Here is a 22062-nt window from a genome sequence, read left to right on the forward strand (position 1 = left end):
CCCTGTGCAGGACTGAGGGAATGCGGAACTGGCTGAGTTGCCATCAAACCAAGGCCCCTCAAATGGGTGTGAAAGGTCTAACAGCACTATTTTTGAAGAAGAACAGGGGAGTTCCGAGGCAAGGTTAACTCTGCCGCCAGACCAGCTGAGCATTTCCAGCATTTTCTGTTTTTTATTTTGGATTTTCAGCATCCGCGGTTTTTTGCTCTTGAGTTCTCCCAGTTGGCCTGTTCAGTATTTATCCCGTAACCAACATCTGGTTATTTATTTCATTGTTGTCTTTGTGGGAGCTTACTGTGTGTTATGATCCCCTTAGAGACCGATAAGTTTTTTGGAAAGATATTTGAATTTCTGGTGGCTGAATGGGAGGACCACACAACAAGATTTCAAGTTTTAAGTCTTTTGTACTGCATCAGACTAAAGCAACATTGTCTAAACATTATTCAGTAGGCAACTTATACTCTAAACTACAGAAACAATCCCCCATTTAACTTTTCAACCAACAGAACACCCCCTCCATGGTTAAACTTTACTCTTTTCCTTAAATGAACACTTCATTCTCCAGGAACCAGTCCAAAGTGATTCTTAGCCCCCATGGCCTTGCATCCTTTCTTTCCCTTTCCCATCTGGGCAATTCCTAAACCTGGAACTGACTTTCACAGTGAGGGACGAATTGGAGATTCTCCTCTCCAGTCAAGTGAGGCAAATCTTCCAGTCTCAATTAAATCCTCAGCAACTGGCTCTCCTCAGTCTGAGTGTGAGCTCCCACCCATGTTTTGCATGGGGACTAGCAGAACATCCCCTGCCCCTCCACAGGGCCATCTGCCACTTGTTTCTATGCTGTTCTTTCACAGAATGCTGACCCTTGTTTTGCGATTACCACATTCTGCTTTCCTACCTTTATGCCACTATTAACACCTCCTTTAGTCTTCACCACTACCATTAACACTCCCTTTGTCTTATGTCCATGACATCTTTGTTGGTCTCTCCTTAGCTCTAACCTATCCCTGACCTTCTATCTTGCTTCACCCGCTCCATCGCACCCCCACCCCCCTACTTAAACAGTATAAATTCTATCAGATTTCTACTTTACTTTAGAGCCATATGGACTCAAAACATTAATCCTGTTTCTCTCTCCACAGATGCTACCAGACCTGTTTTTCCAGTGTTATCTGTTTTTATTTCAGATTTCCAGCATCCACAGTATTTTGCTTTTATTCTAGCATTTTCTCTGCCTCCTATCTCTCTCTCGCTCTCTCAGACTGACTTGTGTCTTCGAGGTTCAGGGGTCTTTTAGGAAAGACATGCAAACCCGATCCTACAATGGCTTCCCTTGGGCTTCTCCCTTCACCAAACCCCATCTCCATGGCAAAGTGAATCATGTGAGCCTTGTATCTGGGTAGACCCCCCAACTCCATTTTATCTTGAAACTAACAGTTTAAAGTATAACCATTTGCAAAACCTGACATTCCTAACACCTCCCTGTGAGACTTGGAGACTAACAGTCTATCCACTGTCAGCACAGCTGCCCTGGTCATTTTTCACAAGTGTGAATGTCTCACATCTTCTTCCCTGGGAAGGGAAGACAACCTGGGCCCTCCTTTAATAACCAAGCCATCAAACTTGTCATTGGGCAGTATTCACAATAGATCACATGACCCTCATCTTCATGCCTCCATTTTATCCCAGACTAAAGAAACAGTTCCAAAATGTAACAGTCTTACACATATTGTAAAATTATTAACTGTGCAGAGACATTCCAATATTGGCTACACTTCTAAGGTCTTTAATTGGTTGTAAAGCACTTAGAGTTTGTGAAAGACACTATCTAAATGCAAGTCTTTTTGGGTTGGGAGGTGGACAAGGATAACAAATGGAAGTTGAGTAGTTCACTGGAGGGAACAAAATCCAAGGGTGAAGCAAGCTTTTCACATAATATTGCAACAATTTAATTCAAGGTGATTGACAAAAGAACTAAAAGTGACATGAGGAAAACCATTTTTGCACAGCAAGTGGTTAGGACCTGAAATGCACTGCCTGAGAGTATGACGGAGGCAGATTCAATTAAGTTATGCAAAAGGGAATTGGATTATTATTTGAAGAGAAAACATTTGCAGGGCTAAGGGGAATGGGCCAGGGGAGTAGGACTAGCTGAAGCTGCTCTTGCAGAGGGTCGGCATGAGCGTAACAGGCCGAATGGCCTCCTTCTGTAAGCATTCAGTATTTAACATTTCCTACTTATTTTTTGTTTGGTTGACCAGTTGTACAAATACTATTCGCTGCTGAGAAGTCTGCCCCAGCTTTTGTGTCTGGCATTTCTAAGCCTCGTTTATCCTTTGTTGCTGGTGAGGAGCGGCAAGACATCACGAAATCTGCCCTGGCATCGGGTAAGTGTCAGATTTAACAATGGGCGATGTGAGGTCATAGACTTCACACCGACATGAAGTGTTCTTTTATGGAGGTAGATATTGGGCAATTCAAGAACACAAGAAATAGGAGCAGGAGTAGACCATTCAGCCCATCAAGCCTGGTCTGCCATTCAATATGATCATGGCCGATCTTGGGCTTCAACTCCATTTTCCCGCTTGTTCCCTGAGACACCAGCCTACTCACTCTCTTCCACTTTCCGAATTGGAAACCCAACCCAATGTGCAGCTTTAGTCCGGGATTTTGTCTTTTCACACACAGGGTTTGAGTTTGCACTGCATTTTGCAAGCCGCAATGGAGTGCAGGAGGAACATGGGTGCGGAGGAAGCCGCCTCTGTTCTCGGAGACAGCAGCCGAGCTCCCAACATCATTTCAGGTCCCCTTAAGCCTCACCCTTCACCCCCTGCCCACCCACCCTCCATGTCACCCCATAGCCACTCACACAGTATTCACTATGAAAGAGTTCTCAGGAACTATACAAGAGCTATGGGAATTCTTTTAAATGCAGTTGAAAAAAATTAAGCCTGTGACAATCTAATTTTTAAAAAATTCATTCAAACACACTGCCACTGGTACTGCAAAAAAATCAAAAGGCAGAGTATGTTATTGCAACTTTGCAAAACTGTCAGTCATTCTGCTGAAAAGCTTTTGCAACTCAGATAAGCATTCATAATGGCCACAGCTGTCAAAACATTAGCTACCCAACTCCAAAGGTTGAAATTGACAGAACAGCTGGTGTCTTCTGCTTTGAAATGCAGATCGCATGTCAATAGAGAGGAGCTGGTGCTTGGATTTTTTTTTGTACCTTTCAAAAATAGGGATTTTTTTCACAGTCAGAGCTGTCTGTATGCTTAAATCCCAGTGTTGTATTAAACCCGAGTGTATTTTTTTCTGTAAGACTTGATTTGTCGTTGTGTTGTCTTATCTGGCAAGGGCAGGATCAATTTGCATTCCTGACTCGTTATATTGGCTACTAATGTAGCCAAATGATGCTCATTCACTCAACAAACTGATGTATGTTGGTGATTAAAACACTTCATTCTAGCCACCCTGCACCTATAGATCAGGCATAGCACTGTTGGATACAGAGCTACCCTATTGATGTTCTATAGGAAGCAATTGTGCACCATGACCCAGGTCCCTTAGTGTTTTAATTTTCAGGATAGACTCGCCATAGCAAATTGAACATGTGCGACACATCCGATGGCATGCTTTATTTTAGTTCATGGTTTTGCCTCTGGGGATGTAATGTGGCATTTTTTTTTAACCACTTGCCACATAGTTTTCTCAGGTAGGACTACCAGCTGGAGCCATATTGTCTCCGGTACCCTGAGTTGGATTGAGTCTGGCCTGCAAGGGAGGAGCATGAAGTAGGTTTTGACCAGATAACTTCAACTCCATCAGCCTGGCCTGGAGGCTAGGTCCCAGACCTAACAAAAAGCTCCTTACTCCACTTACCTCCATCACAACCTTTGACGAAAGTGGACCAAATATACACCATTCAAAGAATGGTCCTTTAGGGCAAAGAATCAAGAATGTTGAATTCCCCACTGACTATATTTAGAAGGGAAACCGCCTGACTGGTATACTGTCCACTGTGGCTCAATGGGTAGCACTCTCGCCATCACTGCTACATCTCCCACACTTCAAGAAGTACTTCATTGGCTATAAAGTGCTTTGAGAATTTCAGAAGTCATGCAAGGTGCTATATAAATGCAAGTTTTTCTGGTTATAGGCTACGTTGTCATCTTGACACTTTTTTCTAAAAAAGGCACCAGTGCAGGCTCCGACACCAATGGGCTAGATTCCAATAAATCAGCTTATTGAGAGTCCGTGCACCATGGGGCTGATCTGCCATCCTCTTGTCTTTACTTTTTACTCCCTTGCCTCACTCCAGGCTAAGAAAACAACCAGTGGTTCCACTGCCTGCTCATATCACTGTTAAAGGTATAACACAGCCGGCAGTATAACTGGAATTTAAGTTCACTTGACATCAAATGCTGATTACTGCTGTTACCCGGTTGCGAATGTTGGGGATGTGCTGCTCCTACACTTGTGTGGTTATCCCTTATTAAACTCTGGTTTCCTCCTCAGTGTCCAGCTAATAAATATTACACTGATTACCTAAAGTTCCTACTGAGGAAGAAACCACCCAGAAACAGGTTGGTGAATAGTGAATTACTTTAATGTGTGTGTGTGTCTCTCTCTCTCTATCTCTCTTTTATCTCTCTCTACCTCTCTTTTCTCTACCCCCTCTCTCTAAACCCTCTCTCTACCGCCCCCCTCTCTCTCTCTCTATCTCTCTCTCTCTCTCTACCTCTCCCTGCCATACAGTGCTTGACTTTTAACTGGCTGCAGTTTCTCTAGACCGTTGCCACTCATAGTTGCCACCTTGTCTCAGTTGCAACTATAGTCCAATCCCCACACTCGTGCACCCCCCAACAAGAGTCAACTGGCATCAGAATCTTTGTCTCTCTAGGCCAAATACCACTGAAGCCCATTGCAATATCTTGGGATCAGTTAACTTAAAATGGGCTTATGTAGCTCTGTAAAATAGTAAACATTGACCCTACTGTTGGAGCCTATGTTTAATAACTCTTTGGATATGATGGTATTTTGTGGCTGTAAGAAATGGAGCTCTAAGAGCTTTATGTACATTTTCATCTCTTTCTCCCATCCCCTCTTTAGTGTCAGCACTGGTCAGCTAAGCCTCTGGCCCAGGATAAAGACATTGATGCGATCGTACATCTATGTGCCAATGGAAGGTAAACAAATAGCGGTTTGGTAGTACAGAACTTGAGTATTGCTGAAAAAAGAGACATGTTCAAGCTTTTCATCTTGCACTCATCAGGACATTCTCAAGAATAGCAAATGTAATGTTAGCAACAATTTATACTTCATGAGAAGAGAGTGCTGATTGGCAAGTGGACTTTGATTGGTAGAGGCATTGCCATGGAGAATGCATCAGTTAACTGATGACTGACAGTTAACTACCAAGCTTTGTTTAAATTCAAGCCAGGCAGGTTGACTCTGATTAGTCAAGGCATTGCCCTGGGGAATGAACCAGAGAATGGCTGTCACACCTATTTTGTTTAGTTGTAACAGGCACAATGCATGTACATTTTTTTTTCCCTGTCTGCAAAGAACACGGCTCTGTGTATTAATAGCTTCTAGCATGTGTAAGCGTGCCACCAGCGAACCCGATGGTGTATTAAAACCATTTCCCAACTCCCAACACTATCTGGGTTAGACTGCAGCAGCTCAATCTCTGCTGCCACATGGACACAGATGATGAACTTGTTTCTCTCCTTCATCTCCTAGGAACATTCAGCAAAGCAGGAGGCCATTCAGCCTCCATTGTGCCTGTGTCAGCTCTTTGAAAGAGCTATCTAATTGGTCCCAAAGCCCAGGAAATTCTTCCTTTACCCAAACTTGCTGTTGAATCTGCTTCCCTTTCAGGAAATATATTCTGGATCAGCACAACTGCTGTGTTAATTTTTTAAAAATTCTCCCCTCCCTAGTTCTTTTTGCCAATTATCTTAAATTTGCGTCCTTTAGTTACTGACATTCAGTGAAATAAATTTCTCTTTTATTTGAGTCATCAAACCCCTTTATAGCTTCAAACAACTAATTAAGACCCCTTAATTTCTTTTATTCATTTACGGGATGTGGGCTTCGCTGGCTGGGCCAGCATTTATTGCCCATCCCTAATTGCCCTTGAGGAGGTGGTGGTGAGCTGCCTTCTTGAGCCGCTGCAGTCCATGTGGTGTAGGTACACCCACAGTGCTGTTAGGGAGGGAGTTCCAGGATTTTGACCCAGCGACGGTGAAGGAACGGCGATATATTTCCAAGTCAGGATGGTGAGCGGCTTGGAGGGGAACTTCCAGGTGATAGTGTTCCCATGTATCTGCTGCCCTTGTCATTCTAGATGGTAGTGGTCGTGGGTCTGTAAGGTGCTGTCTAAAGAGCCTAGGAGTATTATCATTTTCAAAAAATCTCTCCCTTGGAGAAGGGGTGTAGTAGTAGGGTCTGGTACATAAAGCGTTAATGTGGGACTGAGTACAGTGCCACCCACATAATGATGTAAGAAGGCACATGACCCAGAGCTAGGGTCAGTCTAGAGATGGACAGAGTTGGGTAAAGACCTAAAATGGAGACAGCTCCATACCTGTACCCTCTACTGTAAATATGAACATAGTTATGAGTTGTTAATAAAGACTTGCTATTAATATACTCAAGACTTGAAGCCATGGTTTCTGAAGCAGGATTCTTCAAGGGGTTGGGGGAAAAGTAAGGGTAGCTTTTTGAGTTTCCTTTTTGAAGAGGTCTAAGCTGGATGACTGAAGAATTATATTCATTTTAAAGCTTAAGACTCCTAGACATGCCCTGATTTACTTCCCCGGGAAATCTGTGGTGTTATCATGCAAAATCTTGGTGTTCTCTCGTTGCCCCTGATTTCCAGGTCGATTTGTTTCTCGGTGCCAGTAATAATGAGTCATGTTCTCCAGGGGTAGCACTGTCTAACTCTAGATTACTAGCCCTGACCATTGGGAAATCCCAGAACAAGGAGCGTGGATGAGTATTGATAACGCAGGGATCCCTCTCACTACGCGTGGGGTATTTGAATTCCCCTGAATTAGCGGAAGCAGGTTGAGCGCTCATTCTCCTGAAGAATGTTGTTGGGGGTTGCGGTGGGGGGGAAGCCTACAGAAAGGTGCTCCTTGCTTGTTTTATTTTCCTTCTCAAAACCATCCATTTATATCTTATGCAGGGTTCAGAATTCCAACGAAACTGGTTGTAGCAATGACTGTGGCAATTGTTTCTGTCTATCAGGTAATTATTGGTTCAAAAGTGAGTCTTGAATCTATATATTTTTTTTTATTCATTGGATGTGGGCATCACTGGCTGGGCCAGCATTTATTGTCCATCCCTAGTTGCCCTTGAGAAGGTGGTGGTGAGCTGTCTTCTTGAACCGCTGCAGTCCCTGTGGTGTAGGTACACCCAGTGCTGTTAGGGAGGGAGTTCCAGGATTCTGACCCAGCGACAGTGAAGGAACGGCGATATATTTCCAAGTCAGGGTGGTGAGTGGCTTGGAGGGGAATTTCCAGGTGGCGGTGTTCCCATTCCTATATCACCAACTCCACGTTTATCTGTCATACTTCTTCCAGTTTCTCTGCTGTGGATCCAGAAATGACGAATACTTCACTAACTTTGAAGCAGTTTGGTCTCTGCTTAACTCCAATGCCACAGGAGGTGACATTCAAAAGCAGTAGAGCCTTTCCTGCCATTGTAAGGAAAGTGTGAGGTGTTTATGTCAACAGTCCATTTCAGGGCTTCCCAAACTCTGGGTCGTGACCTCCAGTGGGGTCACGAGATTGAATTTAGAGGTCCTGAACTCCAAAGCAGCAACAGCTGCCGTGGAACTCTGACTAAATATGAATAGCTACAAGGCTCCTTTAAATATTTGTATTTGTTTTCTAATGGTGGACATGGGGTAAAGGACAGATCATTGAGGCCCTATTCTTGCTGCAAAATGAGCTGTAAAAAAGGTAAAACAAAAACAGAATTACCTGGAAAAACTCAGCAGGTCTGGCAGCATCGGCGGAGAAGAAATCAGTTAACGTTTCGAGCCTTCATGGCCCTTCGGCAGAACTGAAGCATAGTTAGAAGAAGGGAGAAATATAAACTGGTTTAAGGTGGGTGGGGCGGGGGGTGGGGAGAGAGACATTGAGGGTGTGGTGATTGTGGAGATGAGCAGATAATCAAAAGATGTCACAGACAAAAGGGTCAAAGAGGTGTTGAAGGTGGTGATATTTGTCTAAGAAAAGTGCTAATTAAGAATGGAAGACAGGATATTCAAAGTACAGCTCTAGTGGGGGTGGGGTGGAAAGACTCACAAGGTTTTAGTTTTAGATTTAAAAATAATGGAAATAGGTGGGGAAAGAAGAATCTATATAAATTATTGAAAAAAAAGCGGGGTGGGGGGGGTAGAAACGGGGTGGGGATGGGGGGAGGGGGAGTTTAAGATCTAAAGTTGTTGAATTCAATATTCAGCCCGGAAGGCTGTAAAGTGCCTAGTCGGAAGATGAGGTGCTATTCCTCCAGTTTGCGTTGGGTTTCGCTGGAACAATGCAGCAAGCCAAGGACAGACATGTGGGCAAGAGAACAGGGTGGAGTGTTAAAATGGCAAGCGACAGGGAGGTTTGGGTCTTTCTTGCGGACAGACCGAAAAAGGTAGGCTATTTTTTAAAGAAAGCGCCCTACAGTTTAAACACTTGCCACCACGCTCAACATCATGTCACCTCCGCGCCCCCGTTCAACAATTGAAGCCCACCCTGGCCCTTAACTGTCATACCCCCCCCAACTGGGGTCATGCAACCTCTGGGGCATTAGAATGGGGTCACACCGGGACCTGGTCTGTTTTATACTTGGGGCAGAATTTTACACTCGGCGTGTGGGGGCAGCGCGCCCAACACGCCGGACCATAAAATGACGCGGGATAATGTCGGGCATGCGTCCCGAGGTCATCGCGAAGTCGCGCGATGTTTCTCTCGGCGGGCGCGCGCCACATTTGGCTGAGCGCCCGCCGATAATCGAGAGGCCTATTAGGGCCATTAACCAGGTAATTAACCTGAATTTCACGCTGCCCGTCTAACCTAACGGTCAGCGGGGCAGGCGAGAAGGCCAAGCGGCCTTTGCATTTTTTAGGAAACCTCATCCACGAACGGGATGTGGTTTCCTGAAGCTTTTACAAATTAAATAAAAAGTTTCATTTGAACTTAAAAACATGTCCCATCTCGTGTGACACAGTCACATCAGGGGACATGTTTCATTGAATTTTTCTGCTTTTTATTATTATTATATATTTTTTTAAAATGCTTCACTCTCCCTGAGGCAGCTCCCTGCCTCGGGGAGAGTGAAGCGCTCTTTCACGCACATGTGCAAACTGCGCGCTAGGCCTGGCTCTCCCTCCTCTGCCCCCCACTCCCCCGCCCACACAGGTAGCGCTCAGCGCTGCCGCTCGCCATCCACACAGGGCAGGCCTTAATTGGCCCACCCACGTGAAATCCACCTTGCAGAGCCCATCGTGGGTGGCGGTCGGCTTGGCAACCACCTGCTCCCGCCAAGCCCACCCGACGAATGGGAAATCCCGGCCTTGATATTTGAGTGTGGCGTAAGGAGTGTTTGTTCCGTGCGTGGTTTGGACAATACATTCACTTTGACAAAAGGAAACTCATTTATTCATTCATTCTACTTGCGTAAGCGTCTCTCCAACCCTGACATTTAGAACCGTCACTCTAGACTTTTGAACAATTAAGTGCTGTAATGGGAAGATGGTACAGTTGATGTTGTGGCAGGATGAGATCGAATGGGCAGAAGGGCCTTCATCATTTGAACCTGTCTTTTAGCGGGGTTGTGAGAATTTGTTGGTGGTTGGGGAGGAGAAGAATTCGGGTGACTCTTAGAGTCTTGAGCCCAGAAATGCAGCCTGGTACTCCCGAGTGCTGCTCTGTTGGAAGTGCTGTGTTTCAGCTGGAGCTGTTGAATCCTGGACACCCTCAGGTGGGCATTCAAGATCCAATGGTGTTCAAAGAGGAGCAGGGCAGCTCTGCCAATATTTAATCCCTAAAACCGATTGCCTGATCATTATTATGTTGCTATTTGTGGGAGCTTGCTGCACACAAATTGGCTGCTGCATTTTCTACATGACATCCCAGTGTTGGCACTGAGAGGCACTAAACAAAAGTTGTTATTAAATACAGCCATGAACACACATTCCTGGGAAGGTGCAATACATCAGTCACCATGTGGTAGATTAAGATTATAGCAAGATTCAAATATATTACAATTATTCAAATATTAACTTAAACCTGGGCTTGTTTCTTTTTGACTTCTTGTTCGATCCAGTTAATCTATTTCTCGCTTCTGATTCCCAGGGATTTTTTTTTTTCTGTTTGGACTGCATTTTAAATATTCCTGACCAGTGTTTCTCCTCTACAGTTTGCCCTTCTGCTCGTGGTATATGTTGTCCCCACTCTACAGAAGATGCGGGCTGGAGTCCAAGAGCAGATATCCTATACACTCGAAGGATTTGGCGTCAATCTTTCAGAAGATAGGAGTGAAGTTCTCAATATTGTCAAATATTACATTTGGACCGTGGAAGGTTTGCTCTATTTTAGAAAAAAGATGACTCCCCATTCCCCGCCACAATCCCCTCAACACCAGTACAATTTGTGTGGTCTTGCAGCTAGCAAAAGTACAAGTTCCTAACCATCTGGCATCCACTGAACGAAAAAATTTGATTTTGTAATGATTAATATTCAGCTCCCAGATCGTTCAGGCTGACTCCCTTGAGTTTGGATCTGACTGGCTGTAACAGTGAGGAGCCACTCACTAGGGGTGAAGGGAGGCCTCTGACATTCTGAGCTTTCAGAATCGTCTGGACAAAAATACCTTCACCTGCCCAGAAGTGAAACTGACTGAGCTTAAATTGCACAGAAGGTCATGAAAAACTGATTGAGGTGGTGGATTTGAGTATTGGGCTTTGAGAGTTTCTAATGCTTACAGCAAGGTCATCAACATACCAATTTGTCACTATTTTGACTTTCCTCGTTGGGATCACTACAGCTTGGGCAATGGACATGCATTTTAGGGGAGGGGGTGGATGGTTCAACCCCCACCCCACCCCCAGAAGGAAAATCGGCTGGAAGCCAACTCGCTCCATGCAAGCCCGCTCTGCAGCTATAATACGCTGCGGACAAGCTAAATTGGCCGACAGTGGGACTTCCACCCCACTCACTGCTTGGCTGACAGCTCCAGCAGTCCAGGCAGTGCCAAGCGCTCAGTCGCGGGCATTCCCGGGACTGCAGCCAGTCCCAAGAAAGAGGCCAGTGAATCCTGGAGCGAGGCAAGTCCGGGACATTGGGCAGGGAGAATTTGGCCCACTTGAGGCAAGGAGGAACGGGGAAGGAGTGGAGTGGAGGGTTTTGGGGGACATACAGGTAAGAAGGAAGTGGGGAGGGTGAAATATTTGGGGGTCTGCCCTCGATGTGCAAAAGGTACCCCCAGAAGCGAGTACCCCCACTACCTTCCCGCCCTTTTGAAAACCTTTTTAAAGAAACGGGTTACCCACTCTCACTCACCTGCCTACACCGACCGTATTATGGCGTGAGCAGCGTATTTTCAGAGTTAATTAGCTTGTTAACAAGCTCAGTTGACCGTTAATTATTTATTTAGATATGGCGGGCAGGCTGCTGACTTAGGCACCTGCCCACCTGCCATGTTATGTGGGTGAGCTCGGTGGGGGGGGGGTGGGGGGATGGGAAGGCGGTGGGCTGGGCACCCCCATGCCTATTTTACATGCCCCCACCCACCTCCGCCCCCCTCAGAAAGCCACATAAAGTAAAGCCCATTGAACCTAATCACAATCCATGTTTTTCTCCCTGCACTTGGAATTTTTGGAAGAGAAAGTTGAAGTTTTGTTTGTATAATATCAGAACGGTGCAATTGGGGAAATAATTTGTTCCCTTTTGTTCTCCCCCCAACAGTGTGTTACGTGTCTGCAGTGAGCGTGTCCTGTTTCTTCACACTTTCCACTTTAATGAGGTCAATGGTTTTACACAGGTAACTTCAAAAATAAAAGACTTCAGATTCTGTCGACCAGCCCGATGATACAGGCTTTCTCTCCATTTGTAACTGGTGAACAGGAAAATCAGCCCAATATATCTTAATAGACCATTCTGTGCTCAACGATATTTCAATTTACTTTTTTTAAGTAGATTTGAAGAAGATGATTTTTGAGAGAATCTAGTAGATTCTACCACCCCCACCATCCCCTTCTAATTGTGGATCAGTTTTAATTTTTATTTCCTGATTGAGACGTGTGCCTCATGGGTTTTTTTATTCATTTGGTGGTTTAATGGATGTATATTTTCAACAACTTACTAGTTAAAGGGGCTATATAAAGGACAAATGACTGTCCAATTGTATTTTTTATTTACTTGTTATTGAGTATCTGTGCATGTTGGCAGTTAAAACATGATTAAATCTAACTTCCTGCACACTTTGTCTTTGCTCTATCATAGGGACAACCTTCAGGCTCTTCATAGAGGTGACACACAAAAGGTCTTCAACGAGAAGAGGTACATCAGACCCTCGCAGTCTGCCATCGTTTGTTGGATGAGCTTCACCAGTTACCAGGCCGCATTCGTCTGTTTAGGTAACTGGTTGTGGACCATTTATAATGGTTTTGATTTTGGTTTGAATGTGGCGTTTGTTTGCCTGTAGAGATTCTGGGAGGGAGGCGAGTGCCAAGATAGAATGGATACATATTTATAATCCTGGTAATTTCACTTCTCACCTTATTTCAGGAAGTGGAAAACCCACTGAAGGCTTGCAATTTCCCTCCTCTTCCTTCAAATAATACCATTGTCTGTACTTAATTTTTTCATGGCATGTGGGCATCACTGGCAAGGCCAGCATTTGTTTCCCTTCTCTGATTGCCCTTGAAAACTGAGTGTCTTGCTGGGCCATTTCAGAGGGCAGTTGAGAGTCAACCCCATTGCTGTGGGTCTGGAGTCATATGTAGGCCAGGCCGGGTAAGGGCAGTGGATTTCCTTCCCTACAGGGCATTAGTGAACCAGATGGGTTTTCACAGCAATCGATGATAGTTTCATAATCACCATTACTGAGACTAGCTTTCAATTCCAGATTTTATTAACTAACTGAATTTAAATTCTACCAGCCACTGTGTTGGGATTTGAACCTAAGGCCCCAAAGCATTAGCCTGGGCCTCTGTTTTAGTAGTCCAGCAACATTGCCATGATGCAACCATCTCCCCTATGTACATAAATTTACATAGAATGTTACAATACAGAAACAGGCCATTTGGCCCGACTGGTCTATGCTAGTTTTATTTTCCACCCTACTTCATCTCACCCTATTAAAATATCCTTCTATTCCTTTCTGCCTCATATCCTTCCTAACTTCCTATTTACCGCATTCCTTTTCTTACATATAAGTATTTGGAGGATTTAAATTATTTAAAATCTTGCTTCAAATGAGGCACTGTTTAAAATTCCTGGCAATTGTGCAGTGCACAGATTAGCCTCTGTTTTTTTTCCTTCACTCATGGGATGTGGGCATCACTGGCTAAGCCAACATTTTACTGCCCATCCCTAATTACCCTTGCCAAGGTGGTGGTGAGCTGCCTTCTTTAACCGCTGCAGTCCTTGTGGTGTAGGTACACCCACAGTGCTGTTAGGAAGGGAGTTCCAGGATTTTGACCCAGCGACAGTGAAGGAACGGCGATATATTTCCAAGTCAGGATGGTGAGTGACTTGGAAGGGAACATAAGAACATAAGAAATAGGAGCAGGGGTAGTCCATTCGGCCCCTCCAACCTGCCCCACCATTCAATAAGATCAAGGCTGATCTGTCCCAGGCCTCAACTCCTCTTTTGTGCCAGCTCCTCATAGCCTTCAACTCCCCAATATTTCCAAAATCTACCTACCTCCTTTAAATGCTTTCAGTGATCTAGCCCCTACAACTCTGAGGTAGAGAATTCCAGACATTCACTACCCTCTGAGAGAAGAAATTCCTTCGCATCTCAGTTTCAAATAAATGTCCCCTTATTCTGTAACTACGTCCCCTAGTTCGAGATTCCCCCATCTTCTCAACATCTACCCTGTCAAGCCCCCTCAGAATCTTGTACATTTCAATAAGATCACCCCTCATTCTTCTAAACTCTAATGAATAAAGGCCTAACCTGTTTAGCTGTTCTTGATAAGTCAACCCCTTCATCCCAGGAATCAGCCTAGTGAATCTGTTATGAACTGCCTCCAATGCCAGTATATCCTTTCTTAAATACGGGAAACAAAACTGTACACAGTACTCCAGGTGCAGCCTCACCAACACCCTGTACAGTTGTAACATGACTTCCCTATTTTTAAACTCCAACCCCAAGCAATACAGGCCAAAATTCCATTTGCCTTCTTAATTACTTGCTGCACCTACATGCTAACTTTTTGCGTTTCATGCACAAGAACACCCAGATCCCTCTGTGCTGCACTTTTTTGGAGTATCTCTCTATTTAAATAATAGTCTGCCTTTTGATTTTCCCTACCAAAGTGCATGACCTCACACTTTCCTACATTAAACTCCATCTGCCAAGTTTTTACCCACTCACTCAACCTGTCTATATCCCCTTGCAGATTCCTTATGTCCTCTTCACAACATGCCCTCCCACCTATTTTTGTATCATCAGCAAATTTGGATACATTACACTCTGCCCCCTCCTCCAAGTCATTAATATAGATAGTAAATAATTGAGGTCCTAGGAATGATCCTTGTGGCACTCCATTAGTTACGTCTTTCCAACCTGAATAAGACCCATTAATCCTGACTCCCTGTCTTCTGTGTGTTAACCAATCCTCAATCCATGCTAATACATTATCCCCAATACCATGAGCTCTTATCTTATGCAATGACCTTTTAAGTGGCACCTTATCAAATGCCTTCTGTAAATCCAATACACTACATCTACTGGTTCCCCTTTATCAACTCTGTATGTTATATCCTCAAAGAACTCTAGGCAGTAGTGTTCCCAGGTGTCTACTGCCCTTGTCCTTCTATATGAATTTGGAAGGTGGTGTCTAAGGAGCCTAGGTGAGTTGCTGCAGTGCATCTTGTAGTTGGTACACACTGCTGACGCTGTGTGTTGTGGTGAGGGAGTGAATGTTTGTGGATGGGGAGCTAATCAAGTGGGCTGCTTTGTCCTGGATGGTATTAAGCTTCTAGAGTGTTGTGGGAGCTGCACTCACCAAGGCAAGTGGAGGGTATTCCATCATACTCCTGACTTGTGCCTTGTAGATGGTGGACAAGCTTTGGGGAGTCAGGAGGTGAGTTACTCGCCACAGGATTCCCAACCTCTGTGTATAATGTCTTCGCTTTTTAGTGAAAGGTTTAACCTGATCAAAAATGATCCCCATTACAATAGCAGACACAGGAATTACACATTAATCTGTACACTGGGTAACTTCAAGTCTATTTATTTGGGGTGTTTAAAATTACTCCAGAGTGGAGACAATTGTTTAACCTCACTCAGTACATTGTTGATATCATTGGACTGAACATGCTATCAATTAATTTGGTTCTTTTTTAAAACACTTTTTTTTAACCCTCGGACTGCTACTCAATATGTTAAATGTTATTTGCTAAAACTGTAATCCCCTATTTCTAAACTATTTTTAATTCGTTCTTAGGACTGGGGCATCATTGACACACTGAGGATTTTCTGCAGTTGAGAGGATTGTAAGCTCTTTGTGTGTCTGAGGGTAAACTACCGAAAGTAGAGATCCTATTCAGTACATGAGTAGCTGGCAGAGGAGTAGCACGGATACTGAGCTTGTCTGACTGGCTCCTTCCGCCAAAGGAGGACTTGAATATTTTATCTCTTAATATATGTTTTGTAAAAAAAAATCTTGCCATCTCAATTCTTGTGATTTCCCCCATTTAGGCCTCCTCATTCAGCAGCTGGTATTCTTCATCTGTTTCCTACTGTTTGCCTTTCTTGTCGTTGTCCCCATCCTCCACGGACAAAAACTGATCATCTTCAGGGTCCTGGAGAACATGTGGTGAGTGTAAATATTCCGAAACTTTCTCACCACCTTGCTGTTAAATAAGTCACAAAGTCTTTAAAATAACACGCGGCTCCAAGTATTTGGGTTTTGCTCCTGACTACGTCGCTGGCTAAAATCTAGCCTTATTTTGATTTTGCTGTCGGGGTCCCACCTCCCCACCCAAAAGGTGAAGCTCGCTGAGGCTGTGGGACTCGCTTGTAAACTTTCCTAATCGAAGCACTGGACACCAAATACTCGCCAGCATGAAACATAGTTGCCTGCCTTACATGTGCGTTGAGCATTTCAGTTTTTAAGTGTGAAATTCCGTGCTCTGATCCACACGGAGTATCATTTGACAGAAAGCATCCTGAGCTATGTCCCCGCAGTTTCCTGACCTATGATTCCTGTCAGTATAACTCCTGGATTATCAAATTGCCCTTTACTTTCACCACACCTATAGGAGTAGACCTAGGCGAAGGCAGTGGCACAGTGGTATTGTCACTAGATTAGTAATCTAGGGTTAATCTCTGGAGACCTGGGTTCGAATCCCACTACAGCAGATGGCGAAGTTTGAATTCAATAAAAATCTGGAATTAAGTCTGATGATGACCACAAAATCATTGCTGATTGTCATAAAAACCCATCTGGTTCACTCATGTGTCTTTTAGGGAAGGAAGCCTGGCCTACATGTGGCTTCAGACCTACAGCAATGTGGTTGACTCTTAAATGCCCTCTGACCAAGGGCAATTAGGGATGGACAATAAATGCAGGCCTGGCCAGTGATGCCCACATCCTGCACGCAAATAAATTTTTTTAAAAAAGACAATTCAGGTTTTTGAGCCAGATCCACTATTCAATTAGATCACGGTTGATCTGCAACTTATCCCCATTTACCCACTTTAGTTCTATAACCCTGAATACCTTACAAACCTATCAATCTCCATGTTAAAATTTTAATTAGCCCCCTCATCCTCAACAGCATTTTGGGGAAGAGAGTTCCAGATTTCCACTAACTTTTGTGTGGAGAAGTGTTCCCTGACATCACCTCCAAACTGCCCAGCTCTAATTGTCAGGTTATGAACTCTTGTTCTTTAATCATCATGAAGGCCTCCATTAGATCACCCCTCTTAATCTTTTATACTTTCTGCAACTTGTCCTCAGACTAGAGTTTGCTGGTGGTGGTGTGTTACAGTTCACCCAAGTTGCTATGGCAACACACATCACGTTGTAGTCTGGGGCTATGAATATTGATGGTAGAGGCTCCTATTTTCTTCTCATCACATGGCTGACCAGCAAACTCTGCCGCTCTTACCGCCTGTCGGAAATATTTGCGTCAATCTGTTGGGCTGCATCATGAACACACTTTCCTTGGTCATCCTGGAGTGGGACTTGAACCCGGAATGTCTGGCTCAGAGGTAGGGATGCTACCCACTGCGCCACAAGACCTCCGCTGAGCCTACCGGAAGGGTTTAATTATCAGTGGATCTCCCAAAAGATGCTGCACATCAACTCCCGCCCACCCAGCTTGGGATGAACCTCCTCCAAAGCAGGCATTGCATTTGCTCCTGATGTTCAGGCCTTTCTGGACAACCGAGCACTAAATTTAGCACCAAAATGTAGAAAATTATAAACTGAGTCCACTAACTGTCCAAACATGACAATGAATCTGGATGAGACCTTCATTCAGCCTGCCCATGATTCTGAAGGATCTGTTGAGGCTAATTATAGGCAGCACCTTCTTTGCTAATCTGGTTTTTGGTTTTAAATTTTATTGGTGTATAAATTTGGCCTTTCATCAATTCCATAAATCGCCAACATACTTCCCCACACCCACCCCACCAGGTTCGGGATTATTGCTTCATCTCTGGTTGTGTTTTGAATGAATCTTTTAATAAGGATGATGATGATTTGTACGTGTAATGATCTCTGTCTGCTTCTTTCATTTTTCTCTCTCTCTCTCTGTCTCTGTCGAAGGCCCTTCTGGTTAACATTGATCCTGGTCGTGTTGATTCAAAACTTAACAGCTCGATTACTGTTCCTTCAGAAGGATGGGAAGCAATTAAGCATCACTAATAGGTACAGGAAGTTTGATAATTGTGGGAGTGCTCTACAAATTCATGGTTAATTGGCGTTGTGTTAGCTGCATTTGTCACCTTTGTCTCTGAGTCACAAGGTTGCGGGTTCCAGTCCAACTCCTCAGACATGGGGCAGAATTGTATGGCCTCATCGCAGCGAAGGCAGGGCTGTAAAATACGGTGAGCCGTTCAAAACTCCATTGACTTCGGCAGGAACGGAAGATCTCGCCAGCTGTAGGGGCCATAAAATTTTGTCCGTGAGCAAAAAAAATCCAGGTTGATAACCTGGTGCAATACTGATGGAAAGCTGCACTGTCGGAGGTGCCATCTTTTGGATGAGACGTTAAACCGTCTGCCAACTTGGATGAACATAAATGATCCCACGGCACTATTTGAAGAAGATTGTAAGTGTCCCCCGAGGGGATCTGGCCAATATGTATCCCTCAATCAGAATTACAAACACAGATTATCTGGTCATTATCACATTGCTGTTTGCGGGAGCTTGCTGTGTGCAAATTGGCTAATGCACTTCCTACATTAGAACAGTGACTACACTTCAAAAAGTACGTCATTGGCTGTAAAGCGCGGTAAAGCTTTTTTGGAATGTCATGAGGTTTTGGTAAGGTAAATGCAAGGGGGAGATGGTTGTGGGGTAGTAATGTCACTGGAGTAGTAATCCAGAGACCCAGGATCTGGGGACATGGGATCAAATCCCACCATGGCAGCTGGTGGAAATTCAATATATAAGAAAAATCTGGAATTGAAAAGTTAATGGTAACCATGAGACCATCACTGATTGTTGTAAAAACCCATCTGGTTTGTAAAACCCCCTTTAGGGAGGGAAATCTGCCATCCTTACCCGGTCTGGCCTACATGTGACCCCAGACCCACAACAATGTGGTTGACTCTGAAATGGCCTAGCAAGTCCCTCTGTTCAATGGCAAATAGGGATTTCTGTATTTGAGCATTGTTGTACAATAGGGAGCCCTATGGACACTAGACACTCCTCCCCAGTGCTCAACATATTTCTTGCTTCCCTCTCCTCTTTCCTAGCTGACAGGAATAAATAGAAATTGGATATGTTTGCTATTGCCTTGTTATAATCTGGAATGCACTGCCCAAGAGGCTGGTGGAAGCAGATTCAATAGTAACTTTCAAACAGAAATTAGGTAAATATTTGTATAGGGAAAATCAGCAGTGCTTTGCAATGAGGGAAACTGGTGTAGGGGGGAGGGTGGAAGGGGAGGGGGAAGCGGATTAATTGGCTAATTCTTTCAAACAGCCAGCACAGGCACAATAGGGCAAATGGTTTCCTATGATGTAAGATTAAAATCTATTCATTAGCCTTGGAGTTCTAGGAGGTTTAGGGGGGGAGAGAATTGTTGACAAATTTACAATTTAGAATAGCCTCATGTTACAAAGATGATTTTGCTCTCCTGTCCCTTCAGATAAGGAGTTTGCTGCCAATTTCTGTTGGTAGTACCCGGGACATTGGAAAGCAAGAACTTTTATTTTAAGTACATCTGTCCATATGCCCGAAAGCTCTTTGTAGTCAATGAGATTCTTTTTGTCTATGTTGTGACGCAAGGAAACATGGCAGCCAATTTGTACACAGCAAGGTCCCACAACTGGCAGTAAAACAAGTGACCAGTTAATTTGTTTTTGCTCTTCTGGGTGAAGGGATAAGTGGTAACCAGGAGAGCAATAGGTGGACATGCTCTCCAGCCAGTGCTGTTGTGTGACATTGCGGCCTTGACTTTTGGCCCCTCTCCAAATTTTGCCATCCCGCCCATGACCCTGCCCGCCTCTGGTGGGACCAGAAAATCCTGGCCGTGTTCAATGCTAAATCCCCCTGGGCTGTTTTATGAATGGCTGATTATGTCTTGTGAACACAGTGGGTGTGCGCTGAATGTTTGTTTGGAAAGGAAGATCACTAGTCGGAAAATTGGTCCCTCGTCCGGAATGGTTTAATTGGAATGACCTGGCACTGGGTGGCACTGCTAGAAGGAGGAGTAAAGAGAACACAAGACTTGACCAGTTAACTTGACTAGCTGAAGGCTGCAAATCCTGCCCAAGCTCCAACTTGAGTTGAATTCGTTCAAACAGCTCAAGCTATAAGGTATCGAAAGCTAACTCCCGAAGTTCGGGACCTTCCAAAACCAGCACTCTGATCCAACCCAGGCAGTCCTCACATATATTTCTTTTTGTTCACTCTCTACATTCCAAACAAGGCTATGAGACGCCATCAGCCAGCCCATCACCAGTACTTCAACCTTGGAACAAAGGGACCCACCTGTTTGATCAGTCCACAGGTGCAGTCATTCCTGATGGGTTGGGACTTTGCTGATTGAACCTTTTTCATTCATGAACGCCCAGTCTGGATGTAAAAGCTGGGAAAGGAATCCGTACCTAGAGAGAACGTGTGTGTGTGTGTGTGTGTGTGTGTGCAACATGCCTTTAATGTCTTATCTTCCTCTTCCTCTGTAGACGAAGCCTGTACATCTTCACGTATCTGCTTTTCACTTACAATGTCCTGATCGGGGTCATTGCTGGTGTGTGGAGAGTGGTCTTTACAGCTCTGTACAACATTGTTCATTTTTGTCGATTAGACCTTGGCCTTATAAATCGTGGGGCGGAGTTTCTTGACCCAGGTAATTCTCTTGAGCTGCTTCCTTCATGTTCTCTAGTATCATTGTTTGGTTTAACCTCCATTAGTATCTCTCTACTGTACCATAGAACTCTGCGTGTATTGCCTTTAATTTCAAAGCTGTACACGAAGGTTTGCGATTTTAGCTTAAACCAAAACTGGTCTTGAAGCGTTTGCCTGCAAACAATTTGATTAAATGTTCTTGTCAAATTCCTGATGCAACACAGACCAACAGCATAACTTTATCATTCCAAATTTCTTGTTTCTTAGTTTCTGTCTCCATTGCAATTGAACACCGAATAATGATATAAATGAGACTGTGGTTCTATTGTTTTTCATATTATCATTCTGTCCTTTTGTTTAGAAGTGAAACATTGTATTTATATTGCAAAATGCTGGTGACCGATCACTGCAATTATCCTAGAACCTTGTACGAATACAATTTTGCATCTCCGAACTCTGCTGCCTGTCCCGCTCCGGGCTCCAAGCAACTCTGTTCCCCGACTTCCAAACTGTGCATTTTGCAATTTAATAATAAACAATGTAAGGTCAAAATAATAACCAGGACTAAATGTATGACTTTATAATAGGGATTGAATAATGTTTGTGCTTCCTGATCCAATTACCCCCTTCCCTTTTAACCCTACTTCACATGAATACAGTCCATGTGCAACGTCATAGGAGATTGGCTAACATTTCTGAGATCATTTCTGATTTTCCCCAGTTTTGGAAGGTAGTGGCTGTTGCGTTGTTCCACAGATTCTAACCGCTTTCTTTCGCTTGTCCAAATGATCTTATTTACATGTGAGCGGTCCACTCAAATTGTGGGGTGGGTCTTCCTGGTCTTTTCGCCTCAGCACCACACGAGGCAACACATTCACCAACAATGTCATTTGTACAGGGATGGGAAAGCAGTGATTATTATGTCAATCCCACAAGTGGGCTGAACATGGGAATTCACATAACCTGGGCTAATTCCATATATGACTGTCATATGAATTCTGGTATTGTGCCTTTTTTAGCCCCTCGCCCCTTTACTACTTCTTCTTCTTCTATCCAGTGAGTGACTTGCTCCTAGTAATGACCATTAGGAGATGGGAAAAGCTCCAGAAAACATTCCCAACTATATTACTTGCATTGCCATCCCTAGGAGATGATGGGGCAGCGTTAATGTCACTTGACCAATAATCCAGGGATATTCTGGGAACGTGGTTCCCAATATGGCAGAAATTCAATTAACAGGTCTGGAATATAAAGCTAGTCATTAGTAATGGTGACCATGGCAACTATCATCA

At 44.2% G+C, this 22062-nt stretch overlaps 1 protein-coding gene across 2 annotated transcripts in view; it reads left to right on the forward strand.

Moving 5' to 3' along the window:
* stra6 (signaling receptor and transporter of retinol STRA6) overlaps positions 1–22062 on the forward strand; it is a 43743-nt gene that overhangs the window by 17038 nt on the left and 4643 nt on the right. For both annotated transcript variants that reach the window (XM_078532289.1, XM_078532288.1), the window contains exons 7-16: positions 2262–2387; positions 4522–4589; positions 5116–5192; positions 7199–7260; positions 10429–10591; positions 11976–12051; positions 12513–12646; positions 15943–16060; positions 18020–18121; positions 20608–20771. In XM_078532289.1, the coding sequence (XP_078388415.1) occupies positions 2262–2387; positions 4522–4589; positions 5116–5192; positions 7199–7260; positions 10429–10591; positions 11976–12051; positions 12513–12646; positions 15943–16060; positions 18020–18121; positions 20608–20771 (1090 nt within the window). The remainder of the gene's footprint in view (positions 1–2261; positions 2388–4521; positions 4590–5115; positions 5193–7198; positions 7261–10428; positions 10592–11975; positions 12052–12512; positions 12647–15942; positions 16061–18019; positions 18122–20607; positions 20772–22062) is intronic.

Source organism: Cetorhinus maximus, chromosome 30 (assembly GCF_964194155.1).
Source record: "Cetorhinus maximus chromosome 30, sCetMax3.hap1.1, whole genome shotgun sequence".
NCBI classification, from domain to species: domain Eukaryota; kingdom Metazoa; phylum Chordata; class Chondrichthyes; order Lamniformes; family Cetorhinidae; genus Cetorhinus; species Cetorhinus maximus.